The sequence below is a fragment of the Pomacea canaliculata genome, linkage group LG1 (genome assembly GCF_003073045.1).
Source record: "Pomacea canaliculata isolate SZHN2017 linkage group LG1, ASM307304v1, whole genome shotgun sequence".
In the NCBI taxonomy this organism is placed as follows: Eukaryota; Metazoa; Mollusca; class Gastropoda; order Architaenioglossa; family Ampullariidae; genus Pomacea; species Pomacea canaliculata.
Window position 1 is genome coordinate 22,013,019 of NC_037590.1, and position 18,541 is coordinate 22,031,559.

General features: G+C 34.3%; 2 protein-coding genes across 2 annotated transcripts; one reads left to right on the forward strand and one right to left on the reverse strand.

The window, feature by feature from the left end:
* Positions 1 to 5,804: 5,804 nt before the first annotated feature.
* On the reverse strand, positions 5,805 to 10,533 carry LOC112557428 (5'(3')-deoxyribonucleotidase, cytosolic type-like). Its single transcript, XM_025227272.1, has 5 exons — positions 10,174 to 10,533; positions 8,592 to 8,692; positions 8,253 to 8,313; positions 6,956 to 7,070; positions 5,805 to 6,593 (listed from the first exon to the last, which is right to left on the reverse strand). The coding sequence occupies exons 1-5, from the start codon at positions 10,501 to 10,503 to the stop codon at positions 6,445 to 6,447; spliced, it is 756 nt and encodes a 251-aa protein (XP_025083057.1). The 5' UTR covers positions 10,504 to 10,533; the 3' UTR covers positions 5,805 to 6,444.
* A 172-nt stretch (positions 10,534 to 10,705) lies between these two features.
* On the forward strand, positions 10,706 to 18,173 carry LOC112557424 (COP9 signalosome complex subunit 3-like). The gene is made up of 15 exons (XM_025227259.1): positions 10,706 to 10,787; positions 11,932 to 12,061; positions 12,496 to 12,608; positions 13,032 to 13,081; positions 13,216 to 13,308; positions 13,756 to 13,830; positions 14,270 to 14,374; positions 14,624 to 14,713; positions 15,111 to 15,161; positions 15,475 to 15,576; positions 15,685 to 15,756; positions 16,000 to 16,086; positions 16,320 to 16,433; positions 16,822 to 16,902; positions 17,450 to 18,173. The coding sequence occupies exons 1-15, from the start codon at positions 10,733 to 10,735 to the stop codon at positions 17,510 to 17,512; spliced, it is 1,281 nt and encodes a 426-aa protein (XP_025083044.1). The 5' UTR covers positions 10,706 to 10,732; the 3' UTR covers positions 17,513 to 18,173.
* Positions 18,174 to 18,541: the final 368 nt, after the last annotated feature.

Sequence of the window (18,541 nt, forward strand, 5' to 3'; positions counted from 1 at the left end):
CCGTTAGCAATGGAGAGAATTTGGAGCTGTCAGAATTTCCTCAAATTGCGATTACGAAAGTGGAACGTAACAGAGCTTCGACAGTTCCGTCTGTTTACTGGTACGATAGCGTTAAAATGCCAGTTTCTTCGGGCAGTATAATATTTTTTTCTCTTATTTATTGTGGGTTTGTTTTTTTTTTGTCTTGCAAGTCCTGGGCTGTGTGTGAACTATGCTGATTATTAGGCTCATAACCTTTCATGTTTATTTGTTCAAGAAGCAGTGTTTGTATGGTAAAGGATTTTTGGTGTAAAATGTACTTGCTTTGTCACATATTGCTGATAATGTTGACAGATTTGGTCCTTTGGACTCTTAACTCTGCCTCTCAATTTTATATTTTTTTAGGCTAGCTTAAACGACTTTTTCAAAACACCAAACTTTCCACTGCAGCAGCTAATTAAGAATATTTGTTCAAAGAGCAGCATAAGGATTGTGTTCCCAGTGGTGAACCAAAAAAAAAAAAACTTATATACATAGCCCATTGACAAACTGATTGTGACTGGAAGTATCATTTCAGACAACTTTAATGGTCTTTTTCAACAACAAATCATAATAACTGCATAATGTCAATAATTTATTTTACTGTTATTCTAGATAGCTGGCTGCTGGCATTTTAAGATGAAAGTGGTCACAGGGTGTGCAACTTCCCACTACAATCTATTGAACCAGATGCAAGCTTCATTAATTAGAGCTATAAAGCTGATTCCTCATGTCCTATGCTTCCAGTTCTCCTGCACAAGTCATTAAGTAAGTGCAATTTACTTTTGATTCATAATATTCATAATCCTTGTGCAGAAAGAAAATTTATGAAGCATGTGACCATTAATGGTCAAAATGACTTCTATGTTATTGTGTTGCTGCAGATTTAAGGAAGGAGAAAAAGATAATACCTGAAACTGTTTGAACACAGTCATTACACCACAGATAGTGTAGCTTTTGTTGTGATGCTGCACTATAAGAGTGTGTTATTATTATACTTTTGATCTTGATTTGTGAAATCTTATTTGCCTTCTATATTTATTTCCATGCAGGTAACTACCAAGAATCTAGCTGAATCTGCAAGGGACAAAAATGTCGGAGGTGGAGAGTGATGACAAAAATGCTCCCACTCAACCAAAAAGGATACGGATAACTCCGATTAGATTTCGGTCTGTTTTCATTTCCTCTGCTTAATTTTAGGGAATTTTTTTGGTGACATCATGTAGGGACACAAGGCTGTGTCCTCTTTCTGGTAAAATAGCATACAGTGATAAAACAAGTTTTTGTACAATAACAATAAAATGTTCTTTAAAAAAAATTTTAACAACCTATCAGCAGCTGACAGTTTTTAAATGTACTAAGCTGAAAAAAGTTTATGCAAATGTATTCATTTGACACAGGGATGCACAGCTAACAGCGAAGGAGAGAAGGATGCCGAGGAATCACTATATGCTGACCATTCAGTTATGCAGCAATGTCCACCACCATTGCCATACTCTTTGCCACTAGTGGTTGGCACCATCTCAAGGGTGTCCCCAAGTAGCAGCTTTCAAAAAGGACCCTGTTTCACCTTTGCCTTCACACCCCCAGCGCCTTCCGATTCCATTGTCTGGTTTTCAGCCTGCCAGCATAAAGACCCATAACCCCTTGGAAGGTAATTTAAAGCCATTTTGTTTATAATCATTTTAGCTTTTTTTTCTTCTTACCCTTGGCCAAGAGTTATGAACAGTGCTTTTTATGAGTTAAACTGGAAGCGGAAATCCCAGCCTTTGCCATAGTGAAAAATTTGAAACAAATATGGATCACATATCAGATAGATATGACAAATGTAAAGATTAACCAAAATTAATGGTATTTTCCAGCATTGTGAACTATAGCAAAGCTAGAAAAGATCATTATTTTACATGTTTTCTGCTATGTGTTCTTAGGTTAGAACTAAACTAGAGAAAGTTGGGATGCAACAACTGTCTCTTCTGGAAGAGATGAAGAATGATACAAACAACCTTAAAAGGATGTTTACATGGATGGAGGAACAAGAACAGGAAAGGCAAATGACACGGAAATCTGCCAGAGGGGTTCCAGTCTCGCTTAACAATCAGCAGAAGATGTAGAGAGTCTTGAGGGAGATATGAAGACAGACCCATAAAAAGGACATGCTTGGTATGTGCTTTATTCTGATTTGTTAGTAGGAGGAGTCAAATCTTTTTATCTGATTCCCTTTAAAGGTTTCCATACCATACCATTCATTGTATAAAACTAATGACATGTTTGCAGTACTAAAAAGTAATAAAGGCATGTTATGGTGCATTGATTAGAGCAGATAGTAAATTTTCTGTACCCACTTTTGCTTGGTTGTATGAAACTTCCTGAATTGTTGCTGTCTTTTTTTGGGGGGGTGTCTTTAAATACTAGTTGTCATAACAGGTATTATAATGTTGCCCACTGCAATTTTTTTTAAATGATGTGTATTTATTTTTGTCTGTTTTCAGGAATGCCATTCGGTGATGCGTCGGGCTTCACATTAAAGCATGTAGTGAGGGCATTCTATCTGTGCTATTTTCAACTGAGTTGGCCTGATCTTACAACTTCAATGGGACTCAAGAACCACCCTTCATTTTACAAACAGTTTCAGGTAAGGATTTAAATATTTGACTCTGTGTGTGTGTATATACGGTACATTAATACATGCCTGTCATAAAATAGGACTGTTTGGATGTTTCTTTATCTTTAGTTATGAACCTTAACCTTTGACTCTGCTAGGTGCAGACAAGAATTTTCATGAGTCATAAAAAAAAAAAAACATGACAGGAAGATAAATCAGGCCTGGAGAACTGTCCCTACCTCATTTTATTGTGATTGAATTACATTGCCAAAATAAAATATGACACATGTTTACGCAATTTCTAGTGACTGTAGTCCTTTAATCAGCTGGTTAACACTGTGTAGAAAGGAATTAAAATGACAGTTTATAGACATCTTTACAGTTCCCATGTTATTGGATTGTTTTTGAAATTAGAATTTCCAGAGTTTTTCTGCCTATAGAAATTCTAACTGAAATTCAAATGCAGTTCCACTTGTAGTTCCTTTCTGTTTATAACGCTTTAAATTTTTATGCCACTTTACATATCAGTATAATTTGCTTGTACCTCTTTTTGTTTCACATTATATTCTGGATTTTAGGGTCAGTAACCTACAATTAAGTGATTACTTTTTATGCAGACCTCATATTCTTATATTTGTTCTATTTTAGATGCTGCAAGAAAAAGTTATCCTGAAGCTACGGATGCTGACTTGCAATGCATCAACTTGGTTAGCTGGTGCTAGGGATCAAGAGAATGCAGAAGGGAAAGGGTTGAGCACAGCCTATACGTCAGTTAATTGTTCTGGGGTGGAGGACAAGTAAAGCTGTGCAACTTTCTACCTACAGTTGTAAAATTCTTGTACATAAACCTGCATATACTAAATCTGGATTTATATAATTATATAAAACTGTGCTGTGATATTATTTACTCTAACCCATTAATTTATCAATGAGGATATTTTCACCCATCCAATAAGATGATGTTGTGGTAAATTCAGAATCATTTATATGTTTACAGTTCTTTTCTAATACCTTCTAAATTCTTGAACATAATTGTGTTTCAAACATGTGTTTGATGGTTTCCTTTTCTAGTGATAAAGGTGCAATTTAAAAATTTAATCTGTTTTAAAAGATTGTAGTTAATACCATAAGCTGCAATCCAACCTAGAACCTTTTATAGTTAATTTCATGACTTGATTTATTTTTAGAAATGTCTATTAAAGCATCACTCTTTTTTGACAGCATTCAGTTCATACTTATCATTTGATATATTGTCATAGATCTTTGAACCTTTTTCTTTGGAAAATTGTAATTAGTGTTAAGGAAACTGCAATTTAATTTTAATTGTTTTGTCAATGGATACATGGTTTTGCATCGTTCTACAACTTATAATTAAATAACGAAATGTTGCATTAATATATCAAGAGGAAACATCTTTTATGTATGCAAACAGACAATGCTTTAAAAAAAATTTTATATATTTTTAAAATTATTTTTTTTTATCAGTTTGCTTTTTATCCTTATTATGATAACATTTTTACCTTGATAAATGATAAATTGTTTATGTATACAAATGAGACAATGCTTTAAAAAAATTGTATATTTTTAACATTATTTTTTTATTAGTTGCTTTTTATCCTTATTTGTGATAATATTTTTACCTTGATAAATGATAAATTGTTTATGTATACAAATGAGACAATGCTTTAAAAAAAATTTTATATTAAAAAAAATTTTTTAGTTTGCTTTTTATCCTTATTTTACCTCAATAAACGCCAATAAATAACAAATCATGTTTGTTTTTTTTTATAACATTTTGCACTTTTGTGCACTCTTTTGCTGCTTGTTATATATATATAATTATTGCAAAATACACAAATTATTAATCCATTTGATATTGGTATTTTTTAGGAATTTTGGCATGTCTTGATTTAGAAATATGTAAATCAGGATATGCCGAAATCCCTAAAAAATACCAATAATCTGAAGATATAAATAGTGGATATATAAAAAAAAAAAAGATGGACGTACCCATGAGCCATCAGCGGTTGACTAGCGGTCACAAGGAGGGAGAGAAGCGTCCACGCTTGTTTCACAGGTAAAACCGACATGACCCCGTTTTACGGCCCGGTTTCACTTTCGCTATGGGTCGGACGCCATTTTGCCACATGGCCCCCGGATACTCAAGACATGTCCCCCACCTGTAGCCAATATTCCTTTGCTGCTGGGGTTGTTAATGCAGTTAATGTTTGATTATTCCTAATGCAACTGCAATGAATATATGCGTAAATGAGCAACTAGCTATCTTTTCACAACACTGGTCATGGTCATGGATGGATATGGCATGTATATAGACTCTTTTTGCAAAGCTTATGCAAAGCCATAAATTTCAGCTCTGCAAACCATTCTTGGCTTTATTTCTTTAACTTTTAATCTTCCAGAAAAATGCAAAACATTACAAAAGTACAAGTACCCTCCTAAAAATTTGTAGCAGCTAGAACGTCAGATCTTCTGCTAATATGAGCCTGTGCCATAATTAACTATGCAAATTTCTGAGCTTTAGATACAGTGCATTGAGACCTTATCTTTGCAGAACTCCTGCCGCTGTCCTGCTATAGAGAATGAGACAGCTGAATGGTTTGATAACTGGGGAAGGAGAAGCAGTGAGGAAGAGATGGGCCTCACCCTCACAAAAAACATTTAAAATAGTATTTTAACAGGCATTCAAACACAAGTGTAAGGCCAGAAGCAAGTAAAGGGTAGATAATCTACAAATTGTGAAGCAGTATAGGCAGCTACTGAGTCCGCAGCTAACACTACTCGCAGGCAAGTATTGCTACTGTTTTAAAACCAGTAATTTTATAATTCTATAACACTCTTTTAAATTTGTAGACTTTTTGGGGTATATTTGCAGGACTCTTCCATTGAAGTCAAAAGTCAATCATGGGATTTTTTAGTAATAGGTTTGTGTTCATGAGAGGAGGAGTGTACTAAGTTTTTTCAAATCTTACCCATTAATTTCTGTTTTTGTATTTTTAATGCTTAGCCTGATGATGTGAATTACAGAGAGCCTGGCTGCATGTGGGGATTCTACTCGACATATTTTTAGTAGTGTGATTATTATTGTCACACATTTTCCTTGATAAACTGATGAACATTTGTGCAATGTGCTTGAAGGGGCAGGATAGTAATAAAAGGCATAACAAATATTATTTGTTTTGTTTAATGGTACGAAGAAGCAGCCATTGTTTAGCCAACATTTTAAACCACATAGTTCAAACAGTACTGGTGAAGTGCCCTGAGTACAGAGGACATCCGAGAATGTAAACACTGATATGGTGTGTGAGGAGTTCAGGGGAAGAATGCATGTGAACACACTTGTAATCCTAACTGAGAGAAAGATACTGCAGTCTTTTATCTGTTCACTGACTACTTGACTTCTTCTTATATCTTAATGAGCTTAACTTATATCTTAATAAGCTTTAAAAAAGGTATTCATCAAGACCTGTACATTGTCTTCCACCCTGCATTCCACATATTACATAGTCACCTACACCTGTAACCATCAACTGCAACTGGTTAGAGGTGACCATGGCAGCTTTTCTTTTCTTTCAAGAGAAAATAGGAAAACTGCTGCAAGATATAGCAAGAAGCAGGGTTGGCAAGACATAGCAATATTCTACTTACAACAGTGCTTTTACAGGTAGTCACAATAAAAACATGAAAAAGAAATGAGGATGAAGATAAGCAACAAGTGGTCCCAGCATATGAAAAGCAAGAAACAGAGCGGAATTTTCTTGGCTATCTACATATAAATTTAAGGAAGCAGACTGACTTAAGTAAAACTATCCTATTCTCTTTTTAAAATCTTCTATAATGTCTTTCCACTCTTCTGTAATCCAAGAATCAATCCTGCATCTGCCATTCAGATCAACATTTCGATTGTAGGGGGCAGTGAAGAGAACATGTTGCCATGAAGGCTTCAACACAGCACCTGTAATAGAAGGTACATTTGCAGGTTTACTCTGATTAAATTTTACTAAAACACCTCACAAAAACTACTGTCTATACTTGCTTCTACTTTCTGTACAGGTCTGTATCACACAACTGGACCTGGTTGCCAAAATGACCATATATCCCAAATACATAAATGTGCAAATGGGTGAAGAGGTCCTAAGAGCAATTTTATATATAGAAAGGTGGATACGTCTGCTTAATAACTGTGTCCATGAGAAATTTGTACTAAGAAGATGGGTCAGAAATTGTGTGGATCTCTATAAATGTGGTGTTAAAACTTGTGACTTAAGAGGTGAACATTCATGCATGGGAGACAAAACAGAAAGCAAAAACACTTACCCTTTATGTTTGGACGGTCATCAATGAGAATGTGCCCATTCACCATCGTTTTATCCTTTGTTAAAACAATCTTGTCCAGCCATTCTGGTCCTAAGTGTTTGTCAATCCACTCAAACTGTAAATCGTCCATTTCAAGTTATTATATCAAGACTGATTTTTAAGTCTGTCAGTCAACATTTCATAAAGGTATCATAAAATTTACAAGGAAAGGTTTATGATTACTGTTTAATACTGCTAAGCAACTGCATTTTTATGCCTCTTACACAAGTAGGTGCTTCACAAAATGTTTGATGGCCTTTACCGACACTTTCTTTACTTTTTATTTCCTTTGTTAATATAATGTGTAGATTATCTCCAGACTCATTCACCAAAGGATCCGTAGTTTGCAAACAGAAAGTAATTAATCTTGCTGTAAGTTTATAGGGTGATACAGAGCTTGGGGACAGGAGTGGGGTTGGAAAATTTGGAATGCTCTGACTTCCACCCTTGCAATGTCATATAATATCTTGAGAGAAATTGCTTGTGCCATAGATCTGATCCCATTACACAAAAAGGACGGTGCATTAGCATTGTACCTCTAAGTCACTCCTGTTCTTTATATTCTTGCATAAAGAGTACGCTATGATTTATAAAAGATGAAAAAAATACTGTAAATTTTGTGAGTGCACCTGTATATAAGTTGCACACACTATTTTTTTTTTAAATCTCTACTTTTCACAAATAAGCTGGACTGGTTATAGAACACAGATTCATAAAACTTGAAAGATGCATTGTCGGCATTTCATCGCACTTTCAGTATGATGAGGCTGTGTGTTATAATTAAATGCTTGAATTGTACGCAGCTTTGATTTGAAAATGTGAACAGTTAACACCTTAACAACATTAACAGTTGATCCTTTAATGTGGAGCTCATAAAAAAAAAATTACTCAGAATCTGAAAAATCCACAAACAAGCTGCACTTGGTTTAAAACTGGGGAAAAAATTTGCAGCTTATAATCCAAAATTTACGGTTATAATAAACAAATTTGACAATGTGGTGAAATAAGGTTATAAAGAGCTAACAAATACAGCTTCATTTAAGAGACCTTTGACTGCTACACTTGTATCCAGTTCTATTCTCACCAATAAAGCAGTCTACTCTTAAGCAAATTTCTAATATCAGTAACAACCCTTCTCTGAATGATGTTGCAAAGTGATTACTGGAGTATACAATTTAAAATCACCAAGGTAAAACATATATATATCAGATATGAAGCGTGAACTAGGACTTATAAGTTTGAAGTAGACAAACTGTACCTTTTCCTGGAGGCAAAACTTGTAGTCAGTAAGTGGACTTGAACAGATGAAAACATCAACACTGTAAGGATTAAAAACAAATAAAAAATCCTGTCATTAGGAAATAGTTCTAAAACAAAATGACAGAAACAAATTTGTCAAGATATAACATCACAAATCTGAAGCTTATTAACACTAAGATCATGTAAATAATTTTATAAAACAGACATTTTTTTGTCTATTATACTAGAGAGAAACAAACTCCCAAAAAAGTTCTTATGCAGCAACATTTTAACATTAAACTTCCATAATCAGAACACATAATCTACGTTTTAATCCTGAACATTTTCAGGAACTCACTCCTCTATTTGAGCCATCTTTTTCACTGCACTGCATGCTCCTTCAATTTCTGGGAGATTAAGAAAAAATCCCTGTCCATTGTACACTTCTCTTACCTTGTCCTGGAATAAAGCATATCTACATTAACAGATAATACAGGCTCTGCCCATAAATACATAAATGCTCTTCTAGCACATAATTAAAACCATCATATGCTTATTATTAACCATCCCCAACAGGACCTATGATTTATGGTCTTAGAGACATTTGATTATGACTTTCCCAAAAATGTTGATTTTGGCATTTTAGTCTCCTAAGCAAGGCAGCTATTTGTTCGTGTATCTTAAATGTCTATTAAACATGATCAGCAGTGCTTCGATTAAAGAAATTCATTTACTAATTGTTACAGTGAATGCCAATGCAGCCTTCGAAGTTGACAAAATTTGTTTCTGAATAAAGACTATGCATGTGTTGGAAAAAAATCTGCTTTTAAATTAACAGATAAAAGAAAAAGGTGAAAAAAAAACCCATATATAAATAAGAAACCTGACAGTAGCAGTGTCAGTTAACTTTGAATGGTTTGTGGTGTCTAGGACAAACACTGTAGAAGGTGGATTTTCACTCAGTGGACTTTGCCATTCTACTGAGTAATTCTGACTTCTATTGTTTTGATGTGCAATGACAAAAGGTAGCATGGGTATAATCATGCACAGTGGCCTGGTGTGTTAACCCATTATCAGGTACCCATTTGTTGTTGGGTAGACATAGCGATTAAAAGTGTCCTCCTATAACTATTTGTCATAAATCAAAATGAACATCTATATTTTCTTTGTTTAGTGGTTTAAACAGCTAACAGCAGGAAAAGCAACCTCACAGTTATGTCCCTGATTTGAGATTTGTCATAGCCTGTTATAGGAAAATACCTCTATCTCTCCTTACAGCACTTGGACACATGTTTTATCAGAGAAGGTAACAGGCAGCAGAAAAAAAGGTTAGATTTTGTTGTCCACATCATGCTCTTGACATAGTGAACCACTTACACTTAACGTTAGCTTGGACAGGATCTAGCAAAGAAATACCATTCGCTATCAACTACAGACAGTACAAGTCCTCATAGTCCCCACCCTGCTGTATGGATCCAAGATGTGGACTCTACTTTCTGATAAAGAGAGAAGAATCCAGGCATCCAAGAACAATTGCCTACGAAAACTGCTCTGAATCTCCTACAAGAAATGCAAAACCAATAACTTTGATACAAAGCATGGCATCCATCCATGTTGGCAGCCAGAAGCTTCTGGTAACCATGAACCAGCACAAGCTAGTCTGGTTCAGCCATGCCACACTGTATGACACTCTTCGGGATACCTTGGAGGGTGGTCAATGCAGGCTCCTTTTCTTTTAGGATCAACTCAAAACGCTTGATTATTATTTGGTTGAGCAAATGTGATTGAAATTATTCCTCACATTACCTATGATTGGTAACTGGATAAATACTATTTTGGATATCCTGCATTACTCCACCTTGCACATCACCGCTCTGGCTATCTTTCTCACTGAAAGAATTAGGAAAAACAAAGATGCATTAACGAGAGCTATTACGTACTGGCAAATCTGCACCTAATTTTGCATATTCATCTCGAACGTAAAACGTTTTGCGATCTTCTAAAGGAATAAATGGTTCATCAGGAAATTTTTTTTGATAAACTTCCAGAAAATGTCTTTCGAAGTCACACAACACCATGTCCATGTCCACTAGCACCCGAAGTTTTACTTTAGACATGTCGTATTTTCCTGGCCTGGATCTTCTTGACATTGTATCTTGTCTGGCTGAACTCCGTAAAGAAATGGAATACGATGACAATAGAAACTTTTCTGAATGTTTCCAAAGGCGAGTTCCTAAAGTAAAATTCCTGAATGTGCCATACACAACCATTGCACCATCTGTCAAGGGAATGTACTCTACAGTACATTTCATCGTCTGCTAGATCTCTTACGGATAAAAACAAAATTTTTAATCACATCGTGCATAATCACCATCATTTTTAGTTTCATAAATTTTGTTTTATAGTTTCTTAAAATTTTATTTTCACAAGCTATCATTTTAAGTTACTTTTCATCAATATGTCTTTACTATAGTTCAGAAGCGGTCACATCAATCTAAAATGGCGGCCGCTCTTGAGCAGTATGTTACCACTGTCCAAACCCTTTCATCTCAAGGTAGTTTTCCCGTTATTGAGAAATTTAGTATTATTTTAACCAGAAAAACATGTAATGAAAATAAACACATCTTTCAATTTCCATTGTTAGCTACTGGTAGTAGTGTTGTTTCAGTCGTAGCTAAACTGCTGTAGCCGAGGGAGAGAAAATCTGAAATGTTGAATGTTTATCATTGATACGCTGGGTTCAGATCTTGTGTGTGTGTTAGAAAGAGAGACACCAACATTCTGTGCGTAGTTGATTTTTGCGTAAGGTTGCATAATCATTTAGATCCATTGTAGCAGCCCATGAACGGGTGCTTTTGCTAAAATGTAGGTAATTTAGTTTAGGAAATGCTTGCTTAGACAAATGATCAACAATAAACATTGTCATTTAACAAGATAACGTCAAACGTTGTCAGAAGATTGTGATGTTTATCGAAAATGTAGCGTGAGCTTTAATTTCTCATGTAAACTACTATATTTTTTATCAGCTGTAAAGTAAAATATTGCTTTTGTGAAATATGTAGACTTTTAATAAATTATAATTCTGCCAGTAAAGCCTCCCCTTTGTAGCTAACATGCTGTAGTTTTTTACCAGATTAAATGATAAAGCTAGAACACTATCAGGTTGTGGAGTTAAATTCTTCTCTACCCCACACCCCCACAAAACACAAAGGATGCAGATCTCACTTTCCCTTTATTTAATACCTCTGCACACTTACATGCATAGAGGTATATAGTTCCATGCTGTAGTGTTTTATTCCTGCAGGCATACAGGATTACATATAATGGTCTTCCAGAAGAAGAGAAAAGATTGCTTTGCTTAACTATTCTTACAGTATAAGAAGAATTTATAGTCTTTATTTAACAACAATCTACTTAAAATACTACCTGCTACAAACTTCAGTAGTCTCTGCTTCAAGGTAACTGCCCAACAGATAGCAGTGAAGTGAAAAAGTATTCTCTGGATATTGTTTAAAACAAGCAACATTTAATTTAAATTTTATGTTCTTCACAATCTTGTTTTCCTTTTTCGGAACTTTTAGCACAAAATGGAACTTTTGATGAAATCTGTAATCATTTCTGACAGTTACACATATTGTATGAATTCTTCTATTGCAAACTGTGGTCAAAAGTTTCTTGATATTTTGAAATATTTACAGGCAACTTCACTGCCTTGGTGGAGTTCATATCGAAGAACATGGAAATGCTTGGAAAGAATGCACCACATCTAGATAATGTATTAGCCACTCTGGACTACCAGCAACATTCTATTGGTGTGATGGGAATCCTGTGTGTAATATATTTGCATATTTTGCAAATTTGATATCTGAATGTGATGTGTCTGAAATTCAAAATGAATTTTAAGTGATAATTTGGTTATATGGAAAACAACAGATGAAATAATACCTTCAGTTCACACTGTCTTTTGAAGTGATTGTTCATCATCTTCATCCATATTTCGAACATTTCACGTGCAGTTGCAGCCATTACAAACACAGGTTTTATTGTGACAGTGGAGCTTGCTAGGAAGACACATTTCATTTTCAAAAGATATACTTTTTCATAAAAATTGAAAGTTGACATAAATTTACTCTTTTTTTTACACAATGTAATAGCTGTTACTTGTTATAATAAGCTAGTGCTTACAGTGTTTATATGGCATCAGTGTTTCTTCTTTCTGTGGCTACTGTGGTTTGTTGGCATTTAACATCTTCATTTTGCAGTGTGATGAAGCTAAATCAGCAATCTATTCCCGACTTTGAGACACTTTTTGTACAGATACAAGAATTTATTACATCTTGCAATGGCGAACAAGCTAGATATGCTTTAGAAAGCTGTAAGTATTTTTTTACATAAAAATTTTTGCTGCTTTTTTTTTTTCAAGTGATTTGTTTGATGCTTAAATTTTGTTTCATGGGAGGGAGAGAGTGGTGAGAGAGATGAAAGTATTTGCACATATGCATTCATGAAAAAGGAGAGAGCATTCTTAATTTGTACAAAAAAATTCCATATTGAATTTGCTGAAACTCTAATGATTTTTTAAGACATTAATATTATTATAACATTTTAGCAGTATGCAACTATTCCCTGTGAAAAGTTCTACCTTCAACACCATTCTTTGTGGATCTGTTTTTATGGTTAATGACTTACCTATTTTGACACATTTACTGTGGATTATTTCAGTATGTTATGGTTTGTAACCGTTTTAGTCTTTTGCATAAAACTTTAAATGTAGCATATTTTCTTTGCTTTATTGTAGTTGCTGAGTTGTGTCACAAGTTTACTCTTCAAATTGTAGAAAGGAAGCAGGTGAGAAAACTGTACTATCATTAAATGAGAAACCTGTGTGCTATAGTGATTTCACATTAATAGTGATAAGACAGGTAATAAAATCATCTGGGTTTACTGCTTACTTTTTCCTTTTGTACTTTTCTCATTTTCAGCCTGCAAGAGGTTTGTCCATTTTAGTGAGAGCAATTCAAAAGATCCAGTTACATCCAGCACAGTTAACCTCAATCCATTCAGATCTTTGCCAGGTGAAAGACTTTTGAAAAAGCTTAGTAGGTTGTTTTAAAAAAAATGAAATTGCATGTAAGAAAAGTATTGTCCTGTACTATTTTGGAATGGTGAGATCAGCAGGTTGAGAAAGACAGCATCCTTATTTATATGTTTTCTAGCTGTTTAAGATTGACTTCCCTCATATATGTAAAAGGGAGATAAAGATATTTATCTTGAATTTGTGTTTATATTAAAATAGAAGATGATGTATTGGAGGAAAGGGCTTAAAAAGCCTTGCAAAAGTAGCAAGACTAAAAATGTAAAAATATTAAAATTAAAAGTGTGTGTATGTGTCCTACTTTCTTTAAAGGTTTTGATCCAGCCACATGAAGTGTATCATTTCTGATGCACTCGAATATGTGAGAGAGTATAGTTTGTTTTTTTCTATATTTATGTATATTTATAACTTTGCTTTTCTTTCCTAGCTTTGCCTGTTGTCAAAAAACTTGAAACCTGCTCTCCAGTTCTTAGATGTAGACATAACAGATATAAGTCGCGAGGTAAGTTATACAGTTTTATTGGGTCTCTAAACCATTAATGATGCTTTTTAGAAAGTAGGGAAGATCAATAAAAGAAGTAGAAATGATAAGGTGGTGGGATATGGTTATCCAGGTGCTTATGTTATCATGAGGCAGACTCAAAATAACAAAGTAAATATAAACTCAGACAATTAATTATACAGAACCTTCCATTGCTATAAAGGCACGAGACAAACACTGTTTTTTTTAATAATTTTGGATAGATTGCATAAAATATATTTCAAGACTGCTACTTCATTTGGGTCCGATTTGGTGATAGCATGACGTCGTTCTCTTAAAACGCTTTAAACTTTTGATTATTTTATATAGAAACATTTGAGGCAGTAGAAGCTCCATTTAACTGAGTGTAAATGTATTACTATGACGTTCACCTTTGTGTGTCTGTTTATCTAAATGCTAGGGAGGTCATTATGATGCTAAAGATTTCCTGCTTTACTTTTACTATGGAGGAATGATTTACACAGCACTAAAGATCTACACCAGAGCTCTCTATTTCTTTGAAATGGCAAGTTCTACCTTTTTATTTGTCTTTATCAGCAAACATTTTCAGAAAGGATAGGAAAAATACTTTACATTGTTATGAAGATATCCCAGTGCTTGATAATTTTAGTTCATAAATCCTCTAATAATTATTTTCAATTTTTCATGAAATTTGAAGATCTGATTTTGAAAAAGTCTGGAGGGAAATTTATTTGGTAATAATAGCATGTTCTCAATAATCAGTAAAAAAACAAAATCTGTTTGTTTCTCCTAGGCTGTGACAACTCCAAGTATGGCAGTGAGCCATATAATGATGGAAGCCTACAAAAAATTTATTCTAGTGGCATTAATTGTACAGGGGAAGGTGAGTACATGCCATTCTTGTTTTCTTATTATGTTCCTGTTTGTATGCTTATTTATGGACCGGAATTGTTTTTCCAGCTTTGCTTTATCCTGATATGCCATCTTACTCTTTTTCAATGTAGTTCTTTAGTTATTAGTAGAACTTCGTGCTGATGATTCAAGCTTCACTAGGTTGCATCAAAATTTGGCAAAATGAAGTTGGTTTTTTTTAGCTTCTGTATATTCTAGTAACAAAATGTGTCGTCTTTAACACACATAAACTCTCAAACAATGCCTTTTATCAGCTTTTTCACGAACTAAATTTGACGCAGTGTAGAAACAGTCTGGATTTAGTGCCAACATTGATATTTGCTTGGAAGTTTTGTTTGTTGTATGTACTTCTTATACTTTTTCTTCAGATTCCGTCTTTGCCAAAGTATGCTCCGCAGATTGTAGCCAGGTATATTAAAGTAAGTTTTTAAAGCAAAGTTTTATAAATATTAAACTTAAAAAGAAGTGCAGTGTTATTTTCCGTTATAGTGATTTTTAGTGATATTTATAGTGATCTGGAACACACCTATTGTGGAAAAAAAAAGAGGAATTTTACAGACACTTCTGTCATGGGAAAAAAAATTTAAGATTTAGTGTGCTTGACCATGATTCTGTCTGTGTTGTTTAATCATTCTCTTTAAACATTTAGATGTCGCTTATGGATCCTTTGTTATTGTAAATATTTTTTTTAAATAATTGATGACTATGTATCCCAAATTCCATGTTTTGCAGCCATTGTGTCAGGCGTATCATGATTTAGCAAATGCCTATGCAACTAATAATCCAGCAGAGGTGCGAGCAGCTGTAACAAAACATAGTGAAACTTTCACACGGGTGAGCAGATTTTACATTTATCTGATCACTTTGTGGACCACCTTAGTTGATGTATGATTCCTTTGCACTTTAAGTTGAATTTAATTTAAAGATAATTCCTTTTTACAGGACAATAACATGGGTTTAGTCAAGCAGTGTGTTACTTCGATGTTTAAGAAAAACATCCAAAGACTGACTAAGGTAGGTCAATAAAGTCTGCTTGGTCTTTGCCTAATCATTGTTTCTTTCTTGATATATTTTCTAAATAAGACAGCTTCTTTGTATCATGAGAGGTCTCTTTCTATATTTATTGTTTCTAAAGAAATATCTTCCTTCTTCTACAATTTTTAATGTTGTGTCCTTCTTGGGGTTGTGCATTAATGTAACTCTTACAGAGGTTTTATCAATGACTTTATGAGTTTATGTATTCTGTTTCTTTCTAAGACATTTCTGACATTGTCGCTGGCTGATATGGCCAACAGAGTTCAACTCTCTGGCCCTGTGGAAGCAGAAAAATATGTTCTTCACATGGTAAGAGTTCCTGGAAATACATCTTCAAATTTGTATTTATCCTGTTAAGGAAAAGAAAATAATAAATAATGCAGGAATAGTGATCAGCAAGAGTTGGATATATGTTTGACATGATTATTGGAATAAACAATTACAGGATAAAACTTTGCTACCATTGATGAAATGTGGCATAGATACCACATGGTGTTTTTCCCCATGATAAGTTTATTAACCATACTGAAAAAAAATTTCAGATCAATGATGGAGAAATTTTTGCCACTATCAATCAGAAGGATGGGATGGTTCGTTTCCATGACAACCCAGAGAAGTACAACAGTTCAAGCATGCTTTTGGATCTCGACAGGGAGGTTAGCTATTTGCATACCATCACATTTTGGTTTCAGCTTTCTTGAGACAAGCTTTGACATATTCTGACAGTTCAAGTGGTAACACATTTCTTCCTGTAAGATATCTTAGGAATTTACTATTTACACTCTTATCAAAGAAACGCAATCTAAAAAATAAGGCATTATGTGTTAAAGTTCTCCATAGTACTACCTATAACAGTAAGGTAATCATCTTTGGATTGGAAAGGGAAATAGCATTTGTGTTTTATGACATTTAAAGATATGGTTGTGTACACTAGTAGAAATCTATGCCCATTTGGATTTACTATTTTATTTTTCTGTTTGTATGATCAGCATCCATGGAATTCTTAATCATTGCCATTTGTGGGCTTCTTGTTTTGCCTTGCAGATGCAGAAGTGCATCAAAATGGATGAAAAATTGAGAGAAATGGACAGGGAAATTGCAGTCAATCCACAGTATGTTCAGAAGGTTAGTTGCAGTTAAATTTGAATGAAAGCATTGTTTTGTTTCTTGCATTTGGATTTATGTGTAGCAAGACATAGGTTTTCACCTCAATGCTTTTTTTTAAATTCTTGAATAAATAATAATAATAATAAATGAAGATTTATATAGTGCATATTCACACTCCTATGATACATGCTCTTACTGCTTACAACAGGAATGAGACATAGACAACATAGTATACGAGGGACAGAAGAATAAACAACAGTACTGACAAAGAATAGAAGACAAGTTTTGAAAACAAATGTAAATGTAAATAAGCTTGTCGAATATGTGTTTTAAAATAAGTTGAAGGTTTCTGGATAGGACCAGTAGTGCCAGTGGTGAAGGTGATTTGGCATGCTCTGTAAGTTGTCTATATGTTCAGGGTAGAAGAAAAAGGAAGTTAGGGCTTCCACCTGAATAGTAGTATAAATTTTGTTGGAAACTGTGGTAGTTGAATTGTTAAAATAAATAGTCTTCAACTTAGTCACATTTCGATAACATCAGAGTTCAGCTTTTCGTATTGCGACAGGTGAGTGGAATCCATGATGAAGATATGCCAGCATCCAGCAGCAGCAAAGGACAGAGTTTCTAATGCTTCTTTTGCTGTTCTACTGTACCTTTTCTGGAAGAAACTGGAAAAATTCCACATCAGATTGATGCTGGGACCAGCATATACTTCAGTACTCTGAAAGTAGTCCAGAAATGCTTGTGCTATGAACAGTTTACCTGTTGTCACATGAATAATGGACTGGCTTCTTACACTGATTCAAGAATACAATAAGTCAGAACTAATTCACTACCCTGATGTTTACGACTGCTATTCTTGCCATCAGTAGCTAAGAACTTTTATAAGAAGCTTATGGAGCAGTGACTTTTGACTTTTTGTTGTTCTCTGGTGAATAGGCTCAAATATATAAGATGCTGCATCATATTTTAGGAAGAGAGAGAAAAAAAAATGTTGCTTCACTTAAAACACGAACTTGTTGCAGCTGTATTCAGACATGTAAGGATGTATTGTGTAGATACATTCTGCTGCTGGGCTGATAAACTGGAAGGCAGTTGCTTGTTGCAGTTTGTCTTTTGTGTCTGTTCTTCACTGATATTTGCTTGCAACATTGCATGTGTTTTCTCTTTCAAATTATAATAAAAGTGAAATTTAAAAGACACTATTCACACATCAGTTTTTTGGTTTGAAATTTAATTTCTGCAATTTTCATATTCCCTTCTCTGATATTAAACTGATGGTTACTTCATTTTCTTATGTATGTGTGTGTGAGAGAGAGAGTGGGGGTGAGGATGGGAAAGAGGGTGGGTGGAGTAGTTGGGTAGGTTGATTCCCTTTTGCTCAGATTGAAATTTCAATTATGCAGCCCTCAGCAGTGTGGAATACACTCCCAACCTGGTTGAGTAATGTGCCAACCTTTGAGAGGTTCAAGCTGGATCTTTAACACCTAGAATTTTACATCTTTGGACTTCTGATAATTGCTGGGCACTTAGATGGATTTTAGGGATTAAGGAGTGAGCGAGTTTCTTTCTCTTCTGTCATTTTGTTATAAACATAATTGTTTTGAGAGGGAATGGAATAAAGCAGCAACTATTAACATTAATCTGAAACACAGGC